This window comes from Megalops cyprinoides, chromosome 15, assembly GCF_013368585.1.
Source record: "Megalops cyprinoides isolate fMegCyp1 chromosome 15, fMegCyp1.pri, whole genome shotgun sequence".
Taxonomy (NCBI): Eukaryota; Metazoa; Chordata; class Actinopteri; order Elopiformes; family Megalopidae; genus Megalops; species Megalops cyprinoides.
The window spans coordinates 21,517,501-21,539,873 of NC_050597.1; the positions used below are offsets into that span (position 1 = coordinate 21,517,501).

General features: G+C 45.5%; 1 protein-coding gene across 21 annotated transcripts in view; it reads left to right on the forward strand.

Moving 5' to 3' along the window:
- The window catches only part of LOC118789872 (neurexin-1a), a 307,259-nt gene that overhangs the window by 150,144 nt on the left and 134,742 nt on the right, over positions 1–22,373 (forward strand). For 11 of the 21 annotated variants that reach the window (XM_036546582.1, XM_036546577.1, XM_036546574.1 and 8 more), the window contains one exon: positions 4,802–4,921. In XM_036546582.1, the coding sequence (XP_036402475.1) occupies positions 4,802–4,921 (120 nt within the window). Of the gene's footprint in view, positions 1–1,357; positions 1,385–4,801; positions 4,922–22,373 lie in introns of all 21 variants that reach the window. The other 10 variants (XM_036546568.1, XM_036546567.1, XM_036546570.1 and 7 more) reach the window with 1 other exon arrangement.

Sequence of the window (22,373 nt, forward strand, 5' to 3'; positions counted from 1 at the left end):
GATATTCCATCTTCTTAGTAATGCTTTTGAAATCAAAAATCAGTGCTAAAGCATCAGAACACATAATTTCATTTTTATTTTTTGTATGTATTGCATTCCATTCACATATTTATTTATTTTGGGCCTTGTGTGTGTGTGTGTTTTTCTGTTTTCTCATTCTGGTAACGTTTCGGAATGCATGCTGGAATTGAGCATGCTGCCAGAATCTGGGTGTTTGAATTATTTATGATTTTTTTTGCATGCATGCATGGAATTCAGTTTGGTCGTTATGTTTGCATTGCATACAAAATAAACATTTGATTTTATCATTATTCCATGTTCTGATTTAATACATTTCACTATACCACTCCCCTGGCATGCACCCCACACACACACACGCACACACACACGCACACACACACGCACACGCACGCACACACACACACACACACGCACACAAACACACAAACACACACAAGCTTGTGCTCATGTACACACATATTTGAATTCCTTTTAAATGATCTGATTTGATTTCTAATATTATAACCATTTTTTCTAGCATTCTTTCCTTATTTCAGATTTACATTTGCCCAAATGACTGCATAAATGCACTAATTAAGTTATTGCAAGAGTGAAATTTGGGGTAGATACAGAGAAAATGAAGCTGAGAGAAAGGCCACTGCTGTTTGGACATATGTGATGACATGTCCCTTAGCTGATATAGCCCCTCCAGCAATGCAGGTGTTTCTTCAACTGTCTTATGTCTCAGCGAGACCTGTAACATCTGTGCATTTCATTCAGCCTCATACAGACGCCTTCTGCAATCATTGTGTGTTTTAATTATTTATAATTAATGTTAAACAACACTTACATTGTTCAATCAGGAACGGGCAACCAAGCAACAGTCTTCATGAGCTCCGTTTCATTTGGTGAGGTTTTATGCTCTACTACGGAGGGTCTGGACGTTGCACCCGGCCAATCAAAACCGAGCGCTACGCGGAGTTTAGCCGCAGACAGTCCACGCTGCCACCTGTCATTCGGTCCCTCCGCCCCGCCTCCCCTGCGGCATCTCATCCACTTGCTTCCTCCCCTCTTCCTTTTCCTTTCAGACGACTTTTCTTTTCGACAGCCCGTCCTCCCCTCCGCTCAGGCCTGTGCTCAGGCCCTGCCCTTTGCTGTCATTGGCTCTGTCTCTCCCCCTCTCCTCCTCTCTATGTCTTTTCTGTTCTCACCAGTGGCATGTCTGCCCCGTCCCTGTGTCACTGTCCCTCTCTCCCGCTCCTGTCTCTGTATTGGTTAATACCGCCGCTGACATTTCAATGCTTTTACTAACATCTGATATACTTTGCCTTTTTTTCTTTTATTTTGCTGACAAAAGTTGCATTGATGAAAGCTGACTTGCAAGGTAGATAGCTCTGTTTGTTCGAAACCAAGTCCCAAAACCCTGCATATGCAACCCTCCCCTCCCCTGCAAAGCAACAACTATGGAACATGTTACTCACTTTATTTTTTTTTGGTTTTATTTATGTATCTCTGTGTCATACTAAAAAAAAAATGAATGAGCTGCTCTGCCATAGTAATACAAGTGAACGTCAGTCGTCTTGTATTAATCACTATGGGGATTTCTGGTGTTTGCGATCTGCTGTTTCTTAGCCACGTCTGTTTTTTTTAGTTATTGTCTGTTCTGTCCTCAAAATTTGGATTTTTGACACTCCCTTCACATCTATCATTTTTTAAAGCATGTTTTTTGTACAGTTCATGCTCTCTGTGATATGCCATCACTGCATGCCATCCAGTACATGAATTATGAAGATTCTTGTGAAAAAAAAAGAAAATAGGTGGGTCACCATATTTATATCCTTATGATAGTTAAAATTAGTGGCTTCGGATCCCTATGATGCCAACACATACATTAGATTTAAACTTATAGCCAAAGTGTCTCGCAAGTGGTTAGGTTTCAAATAGACTGTTTGGACTGAATATTGTAGTGTATGTTTTTCAGAGAGATGTAAAAGTGTTGAAGAACTGGCTTCAGCTTTGTTAAATTGCAAGAAGTGTATTGGAATTAGGGAATTACTTTAAAGAAAAACTGGAACATCTCTTAGCCGGCCTCTTAGCTGGAAAGTCAATAATAATAGTAATAATAATGATAATAATAATAATAATAATAATAATAATAAATGATTTATAACAATGTGATATGGGTTGCCATTCCCATTACATGTTTGCATATCATGTCTAAAACATACTTATCAAATGTAACAATAATAATAATAATAATAATAATAATAATGTAAAAATAAACCCTTGGACATTAACCTCAGCTAACCATGATGCATAAAGTTAATTAACATCCATACTAACCCTCTCTCATTCCACTGGCATTTCTCCATCAACTCCAGATAAGCACATAGACAAAGTTAACCACGCATGGATGTTTTGCTCACAACTGGTTATGCAGACATGAGCTGGTTCATGACACAATGACACACCTCCTTCTCAGGTGCTCCATTTTGGTGTCATACAGTATGTTAAAAAGTGCCTCTAGCTGGATGTCTGGAATGAGGTGGATGGGCTTTACCTCGTCTCCCTGTGTTACACTCTGTCCCCTGCCCTCATGAGGGACCTGCTGTAGTTGCCTGCGCGCTTCTTAAACAGGGAGCAACTGTTTTAATGCATCTGCTTTATCAGTGCCTTCATCATTAGCAACAACCCTCTGTCTCATCCACTCCTCTACTACCCACACACCACGCACACACACACACATGCACATGCCACACACCACACACACACACACACACACACATACACACCACACACACACACCACACACACACACACACACACGCACACACACACCACACACACGCACACACACACCACACACACGCACACACACACCACACACACGCACGCACACACACACACACACACACACACACCACACTCACACACACACCCACACACACCACACACACACACACACACACACCCACACACACCACACACACACACACACACACACACACACACCACACACCACACACACACACACACACACACACACACACACACACACACACACACACACACACACACACACCACACACACGTACGCACACACACTGAAACAGACTCCTGAGAGAAAGTCAAAGAGCTCTGCTAACTTTCCAGGCAGTCATAGCAGGAACCTTAATCAGCCGAAGCCCCAAATTGTCGTTGGGGGCGTTTTCCGGCCTCTCTCTCTCCTTCCATCTGTCTTCCTTCGCGGGAGCGAGCGGTCGCCCGCCTCCCCTGCTTGGGGCGTGTTCCTCCTCACCTTGTGCTTCCTGCCAGACGCTGTCCGGGAGCTGTGAGCCGTGTGCAGGAGCTGCGGGGCGGCCGGGCTCAGTCTCCCCGCTCCTCTGCCCGCCCTCCTCCTATTGTTCCTCTTTATCTGCTGTTCTCACCAGCCCAAAACAACCGAAGAGCATCACCGCTGAGCTAAAGAAATCTATAAAGAAATGATAATGGCTTTCGTTTTTAAAAGAAACATAATCATTATTTAACCTTTGATTATAATGCCTGGAAATAGGCTTGTTTTAATGTGCTGTCTGGGTGTGTTTGTGCGTGTGTAGTGGTTGCTCTGAATGCGTTGGAATACATGTGTATGTGTGTGTGTGTGCATATGCGCATTGGGCATAGGATACCCACACGCCCTGCATGTGTTCCATCCCTGCATAAGGAGCAGGCTGTATAAATGGGTTAAAGCCTGTGCGAAGGGTAAAATTGGAAACACTGTAATTTACCTTCGATCAGGGCCGCTGTTAATTAGATAAATATCATGATGTGCTCCAAGAGCCAAGGATCTGGAGGGTGTCGCAGGGGGGGTTTGGAGTAATACCTTTAGAGACTGGAGGTTCGATTGCAGAAGCAGCCGCGCAGCTATGGCAGCGCTACGACCTCCCCTGGGTCACTGTGAAATGAGAACTAAAAATCCCATTTGTCTGAATCAAGGCCCTCAATTCCATCACCCTGGAACTGGGCAACCTTCCATTCACATGCACTAAGAATAACTCCCCACTCTCAAAGAGAGAAAAAACAGCTCCCCTCCACTCTCAGATATTGCCTTTTTTCAGCTGGCTGCTGTGTGGGTGCATGCAAGTGTGTGTAAATGCCTGTGTGCATGTGTGTGTGTGTGTGTGTGTGTGTGTGTGTTTGTTTGTGTATTCTGAAGTGGGTGGGAGTCTGTTTGCATCAATTTTAAGGTATTTGCTCATGTGTTTCTGAGTAAGTGTCTCAGTATGGGGACCTACAAGGATATGATTTTCTATATTTCAGACAATGTAAGCTATTCAATTGGAGTCATGTAATTTAATAAGCTGAAGCCAGCATAATAACAGATAAGCAAGTGATCCATAAAATATGTTGTTGCATAGCTAGAGCACCAAGCCAGAGCACAGAAAACAAAGCAGTCAGCAGTAACTAGAAGTTTTTTTTTCAGAATTATTCTCCTTCTTTTGTATTAGTGTTGAGTATTTTTTGCACCCAGGTCAGCCAGTCAGTAGAGCAGAACTAGAACTATGGAAGTTGAACCCGTGGGAAGAAAGGGATTGGTGTTGGTGCTGAAAGTGGCAGGAAGTGGAGGGCCACTTAATGACCTGACCCGTCTTTCTCCTTTTTCTCTTCCTCTCTCATGCTTTCCTCTTTCTCTCTCTCTCTTCCTCTCATTATCTTATTGCTCTTTTTTCCCCTCTTTGTCTCCTTTCCTCTATCTTTTTCTCTTTTTATTTTCCTCTCTCCCCCTCATCCCCCTCCCCTTCCTGCCTCTGTCCCACCGTAGGCCCCAGCACCACGTGTCAGGAGGACTCGTGTGCGAACCAGGGCGTGTGCCTGCAGCAATGGGAGGGCTTCAGCTGCGACTGCAGCATGACTTCCTTCGGAGGGCCACTCTGCAACGACGGTAAGTCGCACGCCACTTCCTGTTTCCCGTTTCTCCCTGCCATAGCGTACGTCGGGAGCCCGCGCGGACTGACGCGTCCCGCGTGCGGCGATCTTCTCTCCGTGGAAGAGAGTCACAGTTCACTGGATAACTCCATGGTGATGCATCAGTACACTATTTACAAACCATGTCTTCACTATGTATATTTTCTGATTACACATGTCAACCTGATGTCATGTTTCTCAGGCTTATATCTATCGGCTGTGACAGAATGACGTTAGTATAGTAATTTGAGATTGCTTGTGCTTATGCTACAGTGAATTCAAACACGCCTTTACAAGGCAATTTTACCCAAGGACAGGCTGCACAAAGGTAAGTGAGGGTGTCCACGATCCAAGTTTTTTTTTTACCCTTGCAGCGTAAACGTTTCTTCAACTCTTGCGTGCAGCTGAGCACATCTTTTGACAACTCAGTGACAGTTATTGCTGCAGTCACTGACACTCTACATACATACATAGCTAGACCACACAGTGCACAAACTAGCAGCAAAAGGAACCATTAAATCCTGACTTCCACACATTTAGCACAGCATACAGGTGGGTTTAACTATTGATTAACTGCATTGTAACCAATACAAAGCAACAAAACTGTTTCTCCATAGTTTACATATCGTTGACGGTATTATTCTCCATGATTGTATTGGAAAGAATTTACACATTTTTTGTTAGCCAGGGAAAGTCTAGGTCAAGGTTATTCTCAGATTTTCTTTTGTTTTTTTTTCTTTTTCTTTTTTTTAATAAGATTTCTCTCAGTCTTCAGCATAATTCTGTCAGTGTCATGTGTGTGTACGTGCGTGCAGGCATGTATGTGCATGCGTGTTTGTTTGTGTGTTTTGGCAGGGATAACAGTACAAAACAAACACAGATTTCCCGTTTTTTCCCTTGCAATTAAAAGATGAAATCCAAGCTGTAAATATGTTTTCCTGATCTGTCTTTGTGCGGTGTGCTAAATGTGCAAACCAGCTGATACGTCTATGCATTGTTTAGGGAAACCCATTAGCTGAACCACGTTTGATGGTTTGATGTTGTGCTTTCAGTGTACCACCAGGGGGCAGACAAGAGCCTTTTGTAAATTAGCATCCCCTGGCATTGGCAACAGAGGAGTGTCTGTGGTATGTTTTTAGTTCAGGCTAATGTGGATGTTCATGCTGGGTAAATATTTTTATATCTCCGTACATATATAAGGCTAAACCTAGTTTCAGCGTGACTTAACCTGTCTCATGAAAAGGAGAGAGGCCAATCAGTACAGTCTGAGCAATTGGTGTAAAATTGTGTTGTTTTGACGTGTCATGGTGACCCACACCCACTTTACAAACATTCCATGTGCAAATTTGATAGCGCATACACAATGAAATGCATATGAAATGGGGTGGAATGCCATTCTACTTCGATGGAATATTAACCACTCAAGGATGCAATATTTTCTCCTCCCTGGCTTGATATTAAAAGCTTGAGCTGCTTTTTTTGCTTTTTATGCGTTTATTGCAATATTTTATTTCAAGAGAAACGAGACAAAAGCATCACAGCATCACACTGAAAGTCCAGGATGCCATGTTTGAGTCATTGGAAAAGGAGTGCTCACATGTAATGTTGAGTGCTCACATGTAATGCTTTTAATCCTCCATTTAAATGCTGATAGACTTTCATGAATTACACATACAGCGGCATTGTGGGGGAAAAAGGACAGAAAAAGGATAAAGCAAACTCCAGATATTTCAATTCCCTGTTCCAAATGTAGAGGATCTCAGCAAGCTTTTCTGTGCAACTGCTCCAAACCAAAGGAAGCAGTGTGTTGCCTCTGCATAACGCTAACCTACACACCCGCTATTGCCCTTTTGATGGGTCAGAACTCTCTGGAATAAAAAGGGCAGCATTATAGGCCAAGCAGCAACTTGAGTTGTGCAACACTTATTTTCTTTAATTGGTAGACCATGGAAAGTTGAGGTTGATGCGTGAGAAAACAATTTCACCGGAAACAGAGTAAGTAAAAGCGAGTGCATGTGAAAAAGAAAGGAAGAGGGAGAGAGAGAGAGACCGAGTGCCGAGGTGAATTGAACTGCAACTTTCTTGGTTGTAGCTACTGTACAGTTTCACATCCCATATTAATATGCGCTGTTTATCCAAGTGCTCGTGTTGCGTGATTGAAGAGAGGGACAGAGAGAGAGCGAAAGAGATAGTGAGGGACTGTGATAGCTGTTGGTTAAGCTCCACGGGTGCGTTGTGCTTTTGTCTCTCTGAAAGTGTTGACCCTACAAATGAGGCCCCATGTCCTGCTGTGTGTGTGAGTGTGATGAAGCATTTCTTAATGCAGTTACTTCTTATTAATTAGTAAGCGAGGTCCATTCTTTCATTCATCCGCTACTGTGCGTGCCCGCGCGTGTGTGTGTGGAGGGGATGGGACTTGGAGAAAATCATTCAGATTAGCCGCGTGGAGAAGAAGTCAGATCGTTATTTCTCCTCTCTCTCCCCCCTCTGCATTGTGAGGGGCGAAAGAGCTAACCGCTGAAAGACACAAAGTTACCTGGAGTGGGCACTCCGCAGACAATGGGGCAACGAGCGAGGCGGGAGAAATGTTAATATATTCGATGAGCCGCTCTACTTCGTTATCGGGAAACGCATTAATAGATTTCAGCTGGGGCCGCGCGTCTCTCCCTCCAGCGACGGCGATAACGCGAGAGCATTCTCGTGTCTGAGGGATTGTGAACTCGAGTGAAATGCACCCTGGCGGATCGTGATCGGCACCCCCCCGCTGTCCTCTCTGCGCTTCGGAGTCGGGCTGTGTCTCCCTCTCACTCTGTCTCTCCCGCAGTTCAGATTCAAATTAAATTTGCTTTATTGGCATAGCCGTACACCTGCAGCATTGATAAAGTAGAGGGTCTAGAATTAATGTAAACGCATTTATAGACTAAAAGAGGAAGAAACAGTCCTTTCAGCCTGTTGTCTCTCTATCTCTAATTTTCTCTCTCTCACCTGCTTTTTTCACAAAACCTGACATTCATTCAGAGCAAGGAGTGAAGCTCCCAGCTGAAGGAGGCATTGTGAGACATCTTAAACCATAAACTCGCTGTGAACCCAGATAATGTGCAGCGAAAGAGAGAAAGCGCCATACATCTCCCCTGCTTTTTTTCCTCATAAATATTCATGCAGAGACCCCGGAGCCCCGGGCTCAAAGCCTGCTTCCCTGCGGCCGGGTCAGCTAGTGGCCCTCTGCAGTGATCCGGCTGTGTCCATATTAAGGGGGTAGTCATTATGATTAATACAGAGAAAGGCCACGCCCACAAGCTCATTTTGGTAAAAAATGTCTGTAATGTACAATTCACCTTTTTCTTTTGCAGAGGAGATGAGATGAAAATTTTGCACATAGCCTGTGATGCTTTTCTAAAGGAAGTGTCTCCCTCTGCCTGAAAAATGAATATAACAAAAAAAGAGCAGGTAACAGTAATACCTCTGAATAGACTGAGGCCACATGAGCCTATAAGTGCAGGAGACAGGAAGACAGAGAGTGACAGGAAGGTGGGGGGGGGGGGGGGGGGGGGCGAGACAGGAGAGAGGGTCTATCTAGTCTTATACTATAGTGTTGATTGTCACTTATGACTAAATATTAAGCCTTGGCGGTATGTACAGTTCATTCCAATGCGTATGAGACATGTTGAATTGCATTCGTTGAATTGCATTGAACTGAGCATAAGAGTGAGTTCAGCAGAGAATAAAGCTGACTCCCTGATCATTTGCATAAGCTGAGAGGTAGAGACAGGGCAGTGGAACAGCTCCACGGGAGATGGGAATGTCAGGTAGTTTAAAGATTTCCCTGCTGAGCGCTCTTCAGTGATGCATCTACCTCACAGTCCCTGATCCTCATCAGACAAAGAGCGAAAGGCGTCCATCTCGACTGTCGCGCTATGCTAGACACGTCAGTCAGAGGGTGAACATGGTGCTGTTCTATTGCTCTCTCTCTCTCTCTCTCAATTCAGTTACAGTTTCAAGGTGCTATATTGGCATGACAGAAGACGGTGTTGCCAAAGCAGATGTGACAAAAACTGTAACAAATAAGAAACAAGTAATTATATAGAAAGGGTCTGTCAGGTTTCGGGCCCATCCGCTTGGGCCCCTCGACGCAGCCTTAGCAGGCCTCACCCAGAGCTGCCCCGGCTGGGCGGGGGCCAGAGGTTAAGGCAATCCTGAAAGCTGCCACTCTCCTCCTTCCCATGGTGCTGCAGGGCTCATTATCGGCTCACTCAGCAAGATGTGGACGGGGTCGGCAGGGAGCACAGAAACAGCAGTGCTGATGGAGGCCACGGGACCAGCTCTCACGAGACCCGTCCCTGGGTCTGCCCTGACTCGCTGACCCCATTCCATTTCTGGCCAGTGGCTAACCGCGCCGAACAACAACAAGCGGTCTGTTCTGGTGCATCCGGTTCATCCATTTATACCCCATTGTGGAGGGGGATTCTGACGTTGACCTGACTCACAAGGTTTGACAGACTTGTATTCCCCTGACAAAATATCAGCTCTGAAGGAGGGAGTCTCTGCCGTAATGTTTTCCAAGCTCAGTGAACCTCCCTCATGCTTTTGCAAGCCAAATTCATGCCATGAAGTGCACCTCAAAGCAAACCCACAAGACCTGACTACATCAGGTGTCTAGCCAATATCATTATTCATAGTTCACACGTTATCATTCAATACAAGAAAGCACTGGACGTTCACTTCAGCAAGTCAGCACCTGCACTAGCTAGGACACAAAACATGCAACCAGTTAGTCACTAGCTCTGTCTGGCTGTCCTTAAAAAACTTTCCAGAAGCTTTTGAAGTCAGCAGAATCTCTGTGCTGATGTCACAGAGGAAGCTGGATGAATTTAGGAATGCCTTGGCTGAGACTAAGGCTTGTCTGCATTGCTGTATGACCAAAGAGAATTCCAGAAAGATTGCTTTTCTCTTGTGTGATGTGCACGCCTGTCCCCCACATCTGTAAAAGGGGGGCCCTAAGTGCTGTTGCTGACAGTGGGGGGCTGAAGACAGAACTCATATTCCCAAAAGTGAAGGGAATGAACAAAATGGTGACACGGTTCCAACCAAACAGGAGTAGCAGCATCCCAAATTTCATCCAATACACACTGTTACAGTGTTTCTTTCATACTGGCTGCATTGAAGAAGGAAGGAAGAAAAAAAAAATAAAGAAAAAAGCTATTACACCCCACCCCAAACCAATGCACACACACACCCTCCTAGGGAATAAAAAGATTCATACTACATCACAGCCTTTTAGGTGCTGGGCAGCAGTGGGAAATTGAATGTAATGACATCTTGGTAACAAAGAGTCCAATGTGGCAGAGATTCTGTCCAGGATCATTAAGGAAAGAAAGAGTTTCTAAAATTGAGTATCCTACCTCATGCCCATCCACTGATCCTCTCCAAAAGCTGTTAATTACAGAACTGATGCAAACCACTCTAACTGTGATTGTATGCTGGGATTAGAAGAAAAGCAATTGCTTTGCTGCTCATATTACTTAGTAAATCTGGAAAGCTGTTGAATTTAAAAGGTCCCTCGCGTGCAGTGCGCTGGTGCTAAAACAAGTGCTTTGTGCAGCGTCGTCAGGTTCCAGTGATGTTATCTTGTGCCGGCATAATGGGGATGAAAGAAGATAAGTATCACAACATCCTCCTAAAGATACTGTTTTCAAGAGTGGTCACAGACAGTAAAATAACTGGAGAGGAAGCATGTTGTGTTAACATGCCTGCTTGTGGTAGGGATGTTTTTTTGCTGTCTGTTTTCGGGGCATAATGCTTCTGGCAGTCCACGCTACAAGCTGACCTTACGCTGGAGGGGAAGGTGAAAGCTATCTCTGGTAGTACCTGCCATGTCGACAGGCTTTCGCCAACGCTGTCTTTATTTGTTGACAAAAGTGCTCTAGCAGTGACTAGTTAGCCAGAGAGAAATTGACTCTTTTAAGTGGCAGCTGCTCTTTAGGGGTGAGATAAGAGAAGAAAGCATTGACAGGGTAGTAAAGTGCGGAGGGGGGAAAAGAGGCGAGATATGCGATAATGGCACACTGTTTTGAGAAAATTGTACAATATGCAGCACCAAATCATATGGTGCACAGTGAAGTCTGTGCGTGGGGAAAAGCACTTTGGAGCAAGATGCCGCTCACATAACCACACAGAACATCAGATGGAGAAAAATGGCAAGCTCTGCTAAGACCAGGGGACTTCGGTGGTGGTGGAGGGGAGGCTGGCCGCTTTTGATGTGATGTAGAGAGTTACGCAGAGGGGAATCAGGGGATGTCATTGGGGTCGTGGCGTGAGTGCGTGTGAAGGGTATGGTGTTACACAGAGGCCGTTATGAGTCCCTGGCCCCATCAGGAACAGGAGGTTAATGCGTGTGGACAAATCGGATCATGTTCATTGTTCTGCTAAAGTGAGCTCGATGGGCAGTCCATCCACGGTCTAGGCGGGGGGGCTGTGTGCACACGCGAGGATGCTCTTCAGATCAAGGCCTATTAGTGCCGTGTCAGTATTGTATCAACAGTCCTGACTGTCTACTGGTCCTCATCCCTTCATCCAGCTCTGGTGTGTAACAGAGCCCCTCTGCTCCTTCCTCCTTCTCCTCCTCCTCCTCCTCCTTCCCCTCCTCCTCCTTCCCTCTACATTGGCTGTCCTGTTTCTTTCCCTTCCTTATCTGGCAAAAGATAACCTCGTTCAGCTCCCTTTTACTTGGGTAAGAGTTGTCGATAGCCGCAAATTCATTCCCTTAGGGACTCTAAATGAATCACTCTCAAAGGTTCCTATCATTTAAGCAAGCACTTTCGAGCTGTCGCACATTGGGAGATTGACAGCGGCTGAATAAGCCTGAAGAGCTCGTTTAAAATGATATGGACTCTGTTTTTTTTTTTCTCCTCACTGTCTTTTTTGTGCAGTTGATGTTGAGGCTAGCAACAGCCTTCCCTTGGGGCCCAGAGAGTGATGTAATCACACATCAGACTGATGCCCCTGCACTGCTGCTGCTCCACAGAGGAAGTGTGGCTGGCTGACAGTGGAAGAGTGTAACCCGGGCAAAGCGCGGGCATGGAGCCACTTACCGCAGTTGTTTGGAGTAAACCTGTTCGGCAAGCAAGCGGACAGAACCCAAGAGCCAGGCACAGGCACAGGAACAGTCTCAGTCGGGCGACCCAGAGGTGTAGAGGAAGCATTAGCAACACAATCGCAGCTGCTTCCTTCCTCCTCTGCTACTGCAAGAACACCTGCCCGGCGCTCGTACCATTCAGCAAACCCGTGTCGATAGATGAGTTATTAAAGTACACAGACTGTCTGCCAGCTCCTGCGGGGAAGAGAGACAGCTAATCGTGTGGGTGCTAAGGACTGCACACCCCTGCTGCGCTTGTCATAGTTTGACATGCAATTTGTACAGAGAGTGAAATGAGTGGAATGTCCACTCTGTCTCTGGAGGTTCTAACCCCCCCCACCAAGTTCCCCAGCCCATGACCCAGCCACCCGCGAAACACGCAGGCATTGAGACGCTTTGTTTCTCCTCGATCGATGAGAAGGGACACCCGATTGTGCGGGCCTGAAAAGATGGAGGTGCGGTAAACAGCTTTCTGTCAGATGGAAGTAATGACTTCTCCGCGGTGAATACGGCCGTCCTCTTTAAGTGCAGTGCAGCAAAATGAATCCGTTGGTTGGAGGAATATTTGGGCTACGGTGTATGCGGAATGCTTGGCCTGGCATTAACACAGCAATTGTGCCTAAAGACATGAGAAAAGCTTTCTAAAGTGCTTCTGCGCAGTCCCTGTCTGAACACCACTCTCTGTGTCCCTAAGAACGCTCAGTGCATGCACAAACACACACACACACACACACACACACACACACACTCACACACACACACATACACACACACACACACACACACATACACACACACACATACACACACACACACATACAAAGAGACGTGTACACACACGGACACACGGATGCATGAGCACACACCGTCCTGTCAGTCCGTGCCTGCTCCATATTAATGGTGACTGCAGATTACCACAGAGCTGGCATGTGTGAGGCATGTAATGGGTTTGGGGCAGATTGCAGACTCCAGGGGGGTTCCTCCCATACCCCATGAGCTCATTTAAAGGTGCTGTGATTGAGCGGCGGGTGTCTCTCCACGCCTCACCAGGGGGCCCCTGTGACACCTCCAATCTCCTCTCCGCTCACTGGAACGTGCGGAGATGGAGTCGCTTAACACCCTCTTCCGCGGCCTTCCCTCAGGCCCCTTTTATTAAGAGCTGCACGTCTCTCTTTCCCTGCGCTGGCTTTTCCGCCCAGCGGAGTGCTCATCATAGGATTGACACAGCAGGAGTGGGGGGGGGGGGGGGGGGGGTGGCGGGTCTTTTGCAGGATGTGAAGGGAAGGAAGGGAGGGATGAGGCAGAGGAGGACCTTCTCCATCTTTTTCCCTCTCTTTTTTCCCCTCGCCCTGATTGCCGTCGTGTGCTATGCTCCACCTTGGAACACTCTCCCTGTGTTTACCTGCCAGCAGCCCCAGCTCCTCTGCAGCAATTAGCCATCCCGATCAATTAATTTGCTGATGCTGATTGGATAACGAGATGGAAAACGGTCTGCGTGCTGATTAGTGGAGAGAGAGAGAGAGTTGAGAGGTAAATGGAAAATCAAGGCTGATCAGCTCCCACTCAAAGCGCTGTGACATAATTAGTTCTGATATACTGCTGTGAAGTGGAGGGTGGCGAAAACGCCCCTCTTAGTCTGAATAAACTTTAACAATAGTGTTTATATCCTTCATGCTCTTAACATACACACTCCAATAAGACTGCAGCCAGCCTTCCTCATCTCCTTCAAGCCCTCTCCCTGTGTTTCTTATGCTAAAAGGCAGGGCTTATCAGAGGACAGCTGGAGAGCAGTGAAACTGAGAGTGAGACTGATGTCCTGAATAAGGGAGAGGTGAGATCAATTCTCAGACTAACATCAAGATCACAGTGTATTCAGAATGAATGGTCTGAATTCCAGTGCCGGGTTTTCCAGCAGAGATTGCACACCGCTTGATGTTAGGGATCTGAATGAATGAGGGAGCAATTGTGCATGCTTTTGGGAGCCATTACTAAGATTCAAAGTAGGAAGGAAGCGTGAAAATGTTACACCAGTCATACCAGAAAGGCTTGCTGTTCTGCTACACAAGTGGGGAACTATGCACACCTCTTTCTCTTTGTCTAAAGTGTTTAGTCCCGGAAAACACGATGATTGAGCATTTCAGCGGCTTTGAGGCACAAAGCTGTTAATTCGAGAAGTGGGTAAGGGTAGCTTTTATTGTGCTCGAATTTATACGCGTTCATTGCAGCGTGAATCAATGTAGCATAATTAGCTTAGCTGTGGTGAGAGCATGTCATACAAATGTTCCACTTGCAAAACTTGCATGACATTGACGACGAGTTAATCAAGCCATTCATAAAATTCGGTCTTAACAGTACAGTTACTGTAGGTATTGTATTGAAGTGGGACTTTTTTCATACAGGGCTTGTTTTCATAGAGCATTGACAGCTGTGTTTTTTTTTGTAGAAAATGCAGTCATTACAGTGTGTTCTGTTGGGTTGGTGTGTGTGTGTGTGTGTGTGTGTGTGTCTGCACGTGTGTGTGTTTGTGTGCCCTTGTCTGTGCCCTGAGGTTCTCCTCCTCAGCATTCACTGTAAATGTGTTTATCGGTGAAACCTTCAGTCACTCCATCGCCTGGCCCTGTCGTTAACATTCCCCTGGGACTGTTGGAGCCAGCTCCTCAGTCACACACTCAATCTCTCACTCACTCACTCAAAGAGGTGGCAGGTGACAGAGGTCACAGAGTGTAGCGACCAGCGTACGATCACAGCCAAACTGTGGTCTTGGTGTGTGAACCCAAGGGCCAACCTGGGCTGGCTAAGCAGCGGAAGCATCCACGGGCGGAGCAGAAAGACAAAGAGTGCTCGTGTTCATGGAGCAGCGAGCACTACGTCACAGCAGTGGATGTGCGTATTTGCAGATGTAAATGTGAACATCTCATCCTGCTCTCAGAGCACCTCACAGCGCAAAAGCGAGGAGCTGGTCCCGTGAGGGGGGAATTTTAATTGGAAGTAATTCATAAATGAGAAGATGTTTTTGTTGCAAGCATAATGCTAATTAAAGTGTTGCGCGGGAGCAGAGCGAGGGGGTGTGGCTGCCAAACATGGCAACTCTGCAGGGAGGTTAGGGAGAAAATGGAGCTGGGAACTCAGACTCTTCCCTTCCGAAAGCAATGCTGTAAACAAGGTATTGGAGAGGCCCCGTGTGGGGGAAGAAGCTTGGTCAGAATAGAAGGAACAAAAGAACAAGTGAATCCACATCAGGTGGAATGCCAGTGGGGGCAACAATAGGAAGGAGTGTTTAGTAGTGGTGGGAGGGTGAGGCCTCATTACTCCCAACACGAGTGGAACTACAATACTACACACTACTTTCAACCTGTCGTAGTGTTTTGCTGTAGAAAGCAAAGCCTTCTGGTTCAAACAAGTCGCTGATAGACAGCACGTAGGAACTGCTCTTGTGTAACTGGGTTCCTTAGATGAGCATGTGAGAGGAAGATGTTGTGTGAGAAGGGTGGTGGTGTTTGTGAGTGAGGGGACAAGCAGTATTGGTGAAGGATGAGCCTGATGAGAGGCCAGTATGTGGGTCTGAGTGTCTCTCTTGTACATAAGGAATAAATCATGTGACGGCCTCGCTCTGCAAGGCTGCTCTCTTTGTTATCTCTTTCATTTCTAATAATATCAGCCTGGGCTCTCCAAGGCAGCAATTTCCCAAGCTGGTGCTACACCGCGTCTATCAGATTTGCTGTGATGAGGGAGAAATTGCAGACATATTACCAAGAACCACATATTACTCTGTCTACTTTGGGGAGTATTTTTTCTTTCTTTTTTTCTGACTGCTAAAATCTGTGAATATTTGTGTGTGTGTGTGTGTTTTTGTGAAAAGCTGTTCTCTCTTCTGCATTTGCAAGGTAGAGTCTAACACACACACAAACACACACACACACGCGCGCACACACACTCACGCAGACAGTGTACAGCCTTATCTGTAGGTAAGCTACACCTGATGTGAGTTGGAGGCATTTTCAGTCAGCAAACTGACTGACATAATGTTGGTCAACCACAGATACGCTCTGTGCCCAGGCAAGGTAGGAGAAAATTGGCATGTTAATCCTGTGTGAAATACCACAGCCAGAAACTCTTTGCAGTGGTTTTGTCTGCACCTCTGGGCATGTGCGTGAGTCGTTTGGGCGAGAGCCCCATACACAGACACGGGACTCCAGGAAGAGATGGGTGCGGTGACCGTAATGGCTGTTGGTGAACAGAAACCATCATTGTGGCCCGACAAAGCGCAGTGGCTATGAGCTCTGTGTGTCTAGCCTCAGGCCTACCCATCTGACACATTCAGTCAGACACACCAATGGTTACAGCAAAACCATAGAGGGTCCCCTTGCTGATGGGATGGCAGACACACTTAAATAAGAGCGACAGTTATATGCCAGAAAAGGTGTGTTATGCAGTATGTCTCATGTACAACCTATGCAGTCATGTCAGAATCAAGTCATAACCATGCAGGAATGTAGATGAGATGTGTGTTTGCGTGCTTGCCTGCGTGTATGCATGTGCGTGCGTGTGTGTGTTTTTATGCTTGCGTGAGTAAGTGCGTGCATGTGATGAATGGCTTAGACGGGCATCACTTCCGATCAGATGCACAGTGATTCCTGTTCCCCGGACCATATAAATAAAAACCTTTCTTTTGTTTTTATTGATTCTATGCATAAAAAAATGATATTGAAAGTTTCTGGACCTGCTATATGATATGTTGATATTGCGGCAATTATAGTAATGAAACAATTTTAGTACCTCACATATTTCTTTATTATTGTTTGCAGTTTCCTGTTTAAATTGTATCTTGTACAGTGGCAGAAAGGGGCAAAGCAGTGTCTCTCCCTCTCTCTGTCTCTCTCTCTTTCACACACACACACACACACACACACACACACACAGACAAAAACTCTTCAGCAGTAAAATTGCTTTTAAATTGAACTTCTCTCTTCTGACCAGCTTTTTTATGTTAGGAAACCATATCTTTTCACTTTTAGCCTCTCAAATATAAACTCATGGAAAATTCTGTAAATAATGTGTTTCCATCATTTCAACAGTCTATTTAGAGCTTATGCAAAGCAGTGTTACTGGAGCTGGTGACAGCAAAACCGGAGATAAATCAGATGGCCTATACAGGCAGCTCGTATTGACTGGAATATTTCTTACAGGTAATTGGGCATTAGACTAATGAGCACGCTGTATATTTGTTTGTTTCTGGTGAGATAACCTTGAGCAGGGACACTGCGGCATCACGTCCTCATGGTTCTGATATTGTGATTCACAAACCTGTACAGAAGCCTGTTATAAAAGATGCTGGGCTATATTCCATGTAGTTTCAAGCCATTTTGTTTTCAGCTTTGGGTGAGGAATTTAGGTAAGCAAATTCTGCCTTTCTGAACACTTAAGTTCAGTGGCCACAGGCCTTTTTTGTAAGAACCACAAGAATTGTTTGAATTTGTTAGTCACCGATAAGGACAGTTTGTTGTGATCAGATTACACAGGGACCTGCTGGTGTTTTATTGTGGCGAAGGGATTGTCTTTTCCAGCTTAATGTATCAAAAGACTCAGGTGTGCGTGAAGAAGTAAAATAATTAATGATTATTATCATGTAGACCCCATGTGGAGACATTGCAGTCGTTGGTTGACCAGTCCTTGATGACAAGAGAGGCTTTTGGAAAGACAGACAGGCAGACAGATGTGCCACACGCATCCCTTCAATCTCTCTCTCTTTTCCATCTTCTCTTTCATCTTCTCTGTCCTTGGCTGTCAGCTGGAAAGGACAGCGCTGACAGGCCAGAAAGTAGACCCACCTCTGATGAACTCTGACCAACAAATACACACACACACACACACACACACACACACACAAAAACACACACAAACAAAAAGAGCTCTGATCTCACCCCACACGTTTCCTCTCTTTTGCAGTTGGTTTGTTTTAAATCTACATTTTTAATGGCCTCCTGTAGCAGCAAGAGTAGACCAGAACAACACTTTGAATGTACTGTAGAAACGTGAAGTAGTGCAAAGCAAACAGCTCTTCACATGAACGATTACGCATTGGGATGCAAGTCACGCTTCGCCAGCAGAATTCTATGCATCACGCAGAGAAAGGATTGTGTTGACTATACAGGTTAGCTGAACATTCATTTTTTAAAATACGCTGTCTGTTTATCTGTTTTTAACCCCAGCATGGCGTCTGGGTCAGCTTCAGCCTCATAACTGAAATTGGAAATTTCGGTCCGATTGAATATGCATGTGTCGAAATGACATTGGGCTCAGTATGAATGAATAGCGTGATGAAATGTGCAAATGGAGTTGAACTAAATGGACAAAAAAGGTGCGAGACACTAATATTATCTACCCACTGCTCCACACAGCTACACAACATAGACAACCTAGAGGTAGTTTCTGCACAGCCAGTGGAAAAGCAGTTGGAATTGTTTAGAGATGTGGAGAACTGTGAAGATCAGGCCATCTAATTCAATATGGGTGGAGGTTCACAGAAAAATATTTAATGTGCCATATGTGATCAGTGTTCTTTTCATAAAAGTACAATACATCAACTGTTTAATATAGGTGTTTTGCAACATTGATAACCACATGCTTTGAGTGGCAATATGCTGTATTTGAATAATACTGAATAAAATCTACAGAGCAGTGGACAAACTGATTCAAAATGTGTATAAACATATATAAATGCATCTTAAAAAAAGACTGATGTATTATTAGATATTTATGGGCAGTGTAGAGTGGCTGTCCTGGTGTGTGAAGTGAGTTGACTGCTTGTGTGTTTATGCAAAAAGTTTGGTTGCATCTGTGTATTTGTGGAGTGTGTGTCAGTGTGTGGGTATGTCTGTGTGTAGAGTGTGTCTTTGTGTGCGTAGAGTGTGTGGGTATGTCTGTGTGTAGAGTGTGTCTTTGTGTGTGTAGAGTATGTGGGTATGTCTGTGTTTAGAGTGTGTCTTTGTGTGTGTAGAGTGTGTGGGTATGTCTGTGTGTAGAGTGTGTCTTTGTGTGTGTAGAGTGTGTGGGTATGTCTGTGTGTAGAGTGTGTCTTTGAGTGTGTAGTCGGTGACATTGTGTTTCTGTGCCCTCCCTCTCTATTCCTCTCCTCTGGATCTGGCCTTGTCACTTGGTCTTAACCCCGGGGCATGCCCCCCCCCCCCCCCCCTCCCCCCCTTCATCTCGCCCCACTTGTGTTGTGATAGGTTGGGTTTAACCCAGCGACCTTTGCAAAGCCCAGTCAACCATGAAGCGAGAGACAGAGAAAGTGAGAGAAAAAGTCTCCGAGCTTGTGTTCTTCAGCATGGCTGTTTCACTTCGCTGTGCTTATGGAGTTTATGGTGGACTATCAAAGCACAGATGTGATTCATAGACCATCTTTTGCACTTCTTTCAATAGAATTCATTTAAAAGTATATGAATATACTTCTAAGCTTTGAAAGGAATATGAAGAAGTCCCAAGGTTTATGTCAGTCAATGTTTGTACATGGGCAAAAGTATATTCAGTGCAGCCTTTTTAATTCTTTGTTTAAGCAAGACATTTAAGGATACATTAGTTTCTGTCACATCTTATTCAATATTTTTTGTTAATTTTGCAGTGTTCTGTGATTTCTGATGAGTAAGACTGTACAAAATGTAATCCTCACTCCCTCAGAAAAATGTATCCATCTAATACATTCCTCAAAGTCAAAGACGACAAACCACAGCTGCCTCATTGAATGTTTTATTGAAATAGTTTTAGCCTTTGCAGTTTTCAGTCTGGTAACATGAGTAATGTGAGTTCTACAAATTGGCAAATGAAGAATAATGATAATGAGATGCAGTGATCTCTGACCCTGTTGCCCTTCCCTGCCTATCCCTGTCAGCATGCACTCCCAAGTCGATCGAATCATTTCCCAAGTGTGACAGACAGTCCTTCCTTTGGCACAGACACAAAAAGATGCATGCAGTGTCGCCCACAATTACCAGACCCATTACATTATCTTTGTGTAGGCGCACTAGTGTCACAGCTGAACCTCTATGTAGGTTATTAGAGACGCATATTGACAATAGGTTTGCAGTTTGCAGAGCTTGGCACTGGGAGTGAGTGTAGAAAATGTTCTGTGTGTTTGCATGTGTCTGTGTGTGAGGATCAGGAGAGGCCTATTTCAGAGGCTCTCTCCGCATCCAGTAATTATCTTCTGACTGGATGTCACCCTCCACCACTGGAGCCCACACACACGCGCGCGCGAACAAGCACTGACTCTCATACAGTGTTTCTCCTCTCCTGTGTTTAAAGACATGGCCTTCATGTCTATGATAACATTTTTCATTATGCGAAAGCTTGGGTTTGATGTGTGACTCCGAGGAGTACAGACCCATACAGAGCCGCCCCTTCTCTGCGAGCTGAGTTCCTCTGCGGGGCCGAACCTGTCCCATCAGCTCTCAGCGCTGTAGGCAATGGACGTGGAGCTCAGTTCCCTCTCGCTCTCTTGCAGCTCGTAGGTAAAGCAAGAACAAACTCTTGTCCGTGGTATCGATCAGCCTGAAAAAGTGCATTTGCGCTGGGCTGAGGCTTCTCTCTGGGCCTCTCACTCTCACTCTCGCCTCCATCAGTTTATTTTCCTTGGGAACAAAAACAGGCCCGCTGAAAAAAGGCGAGTTGTGATTGAAAGCTCACAGCACAAAAGGAGCGATTGTCTAATCCTGTGTTGTGAGAGGGAGCGAGAGAGAGAGAGAGAGGGAGGCTGCTTTTCATGGCTCACTGCCCCCCTGGAGGTGTCTGCGGACAGGGCTTACGGTGGCTGGGTCGGGAGGGTTTTTGTGTGTGTGTGGCGCGGGGGGGGGGGGGGGCGGCACCCCACCAGTGAGTGCATTTGTCCTCAGACTAGAGCCACAGCCACAGTCACAGGTGTGTCTGACCAGGTGTGCACCGTCGCTATGGAAATCAGGACAATGTTGCTCATTTTAGCTGTAGTGGAACCTCTCCCAGAGCCACCTCGAGCGGCAGGGCTGAAGCCTGAAGCTGGGTAGCAGTACAGGGCTCTCTGGCTTTTAGGCCCCCCCTCACATCCTGGTCATCAAACATTTCTGGTTCTCAGCGGGGTGTGATGTCGATTGCCATGATGAAGGTGATTTACCTGTTGTTGTTGCATGCACGTTGCATGAGTCTCTGGTTGGCGGGCAGTGGCGGCCTGATTGTGCACTCCCAGGACATCGGCAGGGAGCAAGCAGGGCAGCGTGAGAAAATGCCCTCCCTGCCTTCTGACAGATTCCGTTCGAATTGGATTCCATTTGAATTCGGATTCTAAAGAGATCCTATTGGCACGGTTACAGAAACCTTGGGGTTTGGTCTGGGCTTTGGATATGAAGCAGCTCATCCTCATAGCAAAGCTGTTGTTGGGATCCTTCACCAGTGGATCACACCATGGAGGCCCAGCATGACAGCAGAATGGTATAGCTTAGCATTGTGAAGGAGAAATGGGAGCTGCAAGCTCGCTGCTTCACACCAATTGTGTCTTTAAGCGGTCTGTAATAACAGAGCTGTGCTACAAATGCTATATCTCCCTAGTGGGTTGTTACAGAGCGGTTGCAGGGAATCTCTCATCTGGTTATATTAAAAAAATGGCAATATGTTATTTCAGAAAATGCTTGCAATAAGAAGCCAACTTAAGTCTGCGGAATAATACGGTACTAGAAGACAATAAATACAAGGATACATCCCTAAATATAGTGCATATGAATTTCCTTCCCAGTATTACCTGGAATATATTCACCCCTGTAACTGGTAATCCAAATCTAGGAAGGAGATTTATCTTGAGAGTCGCTGTCATTAAAGATGGCACTGTATTGTCATTATTTCAAGTTTCCCACACATTTTGGATTGACAATGGCAGCAGTCTGACACATCGTATGACATAGCTTTTAGTAATGTAGCAATCAGTTTAACAATGGGGATGGTGCGGCTTACAGTAGACTAATGTCCTCTGATGTTGATGTCCTCAGCAAGCACCAGAAACTGCAAAGGTCACGTTGCTCTTCAACAACAAGTGCAATCATAGGCTATCACCACATGGGGGAGCCCAAGTAATGAGCAAACAAACTGAAACCATGGCCAAGGTAAACACATCATTTCACCAGTAGCAGGCAAGGTTTTATATCAATCAAACTTTCAAAATTATAAAACGATATGAACTTAATTAGAGGCATGATGATGATTAAAGCTGATCCATCATTGATTCAATAATGTTAAAAAAGTGGTAATTTTGCTGACTGATTTGGAGTTTATTGGAAAG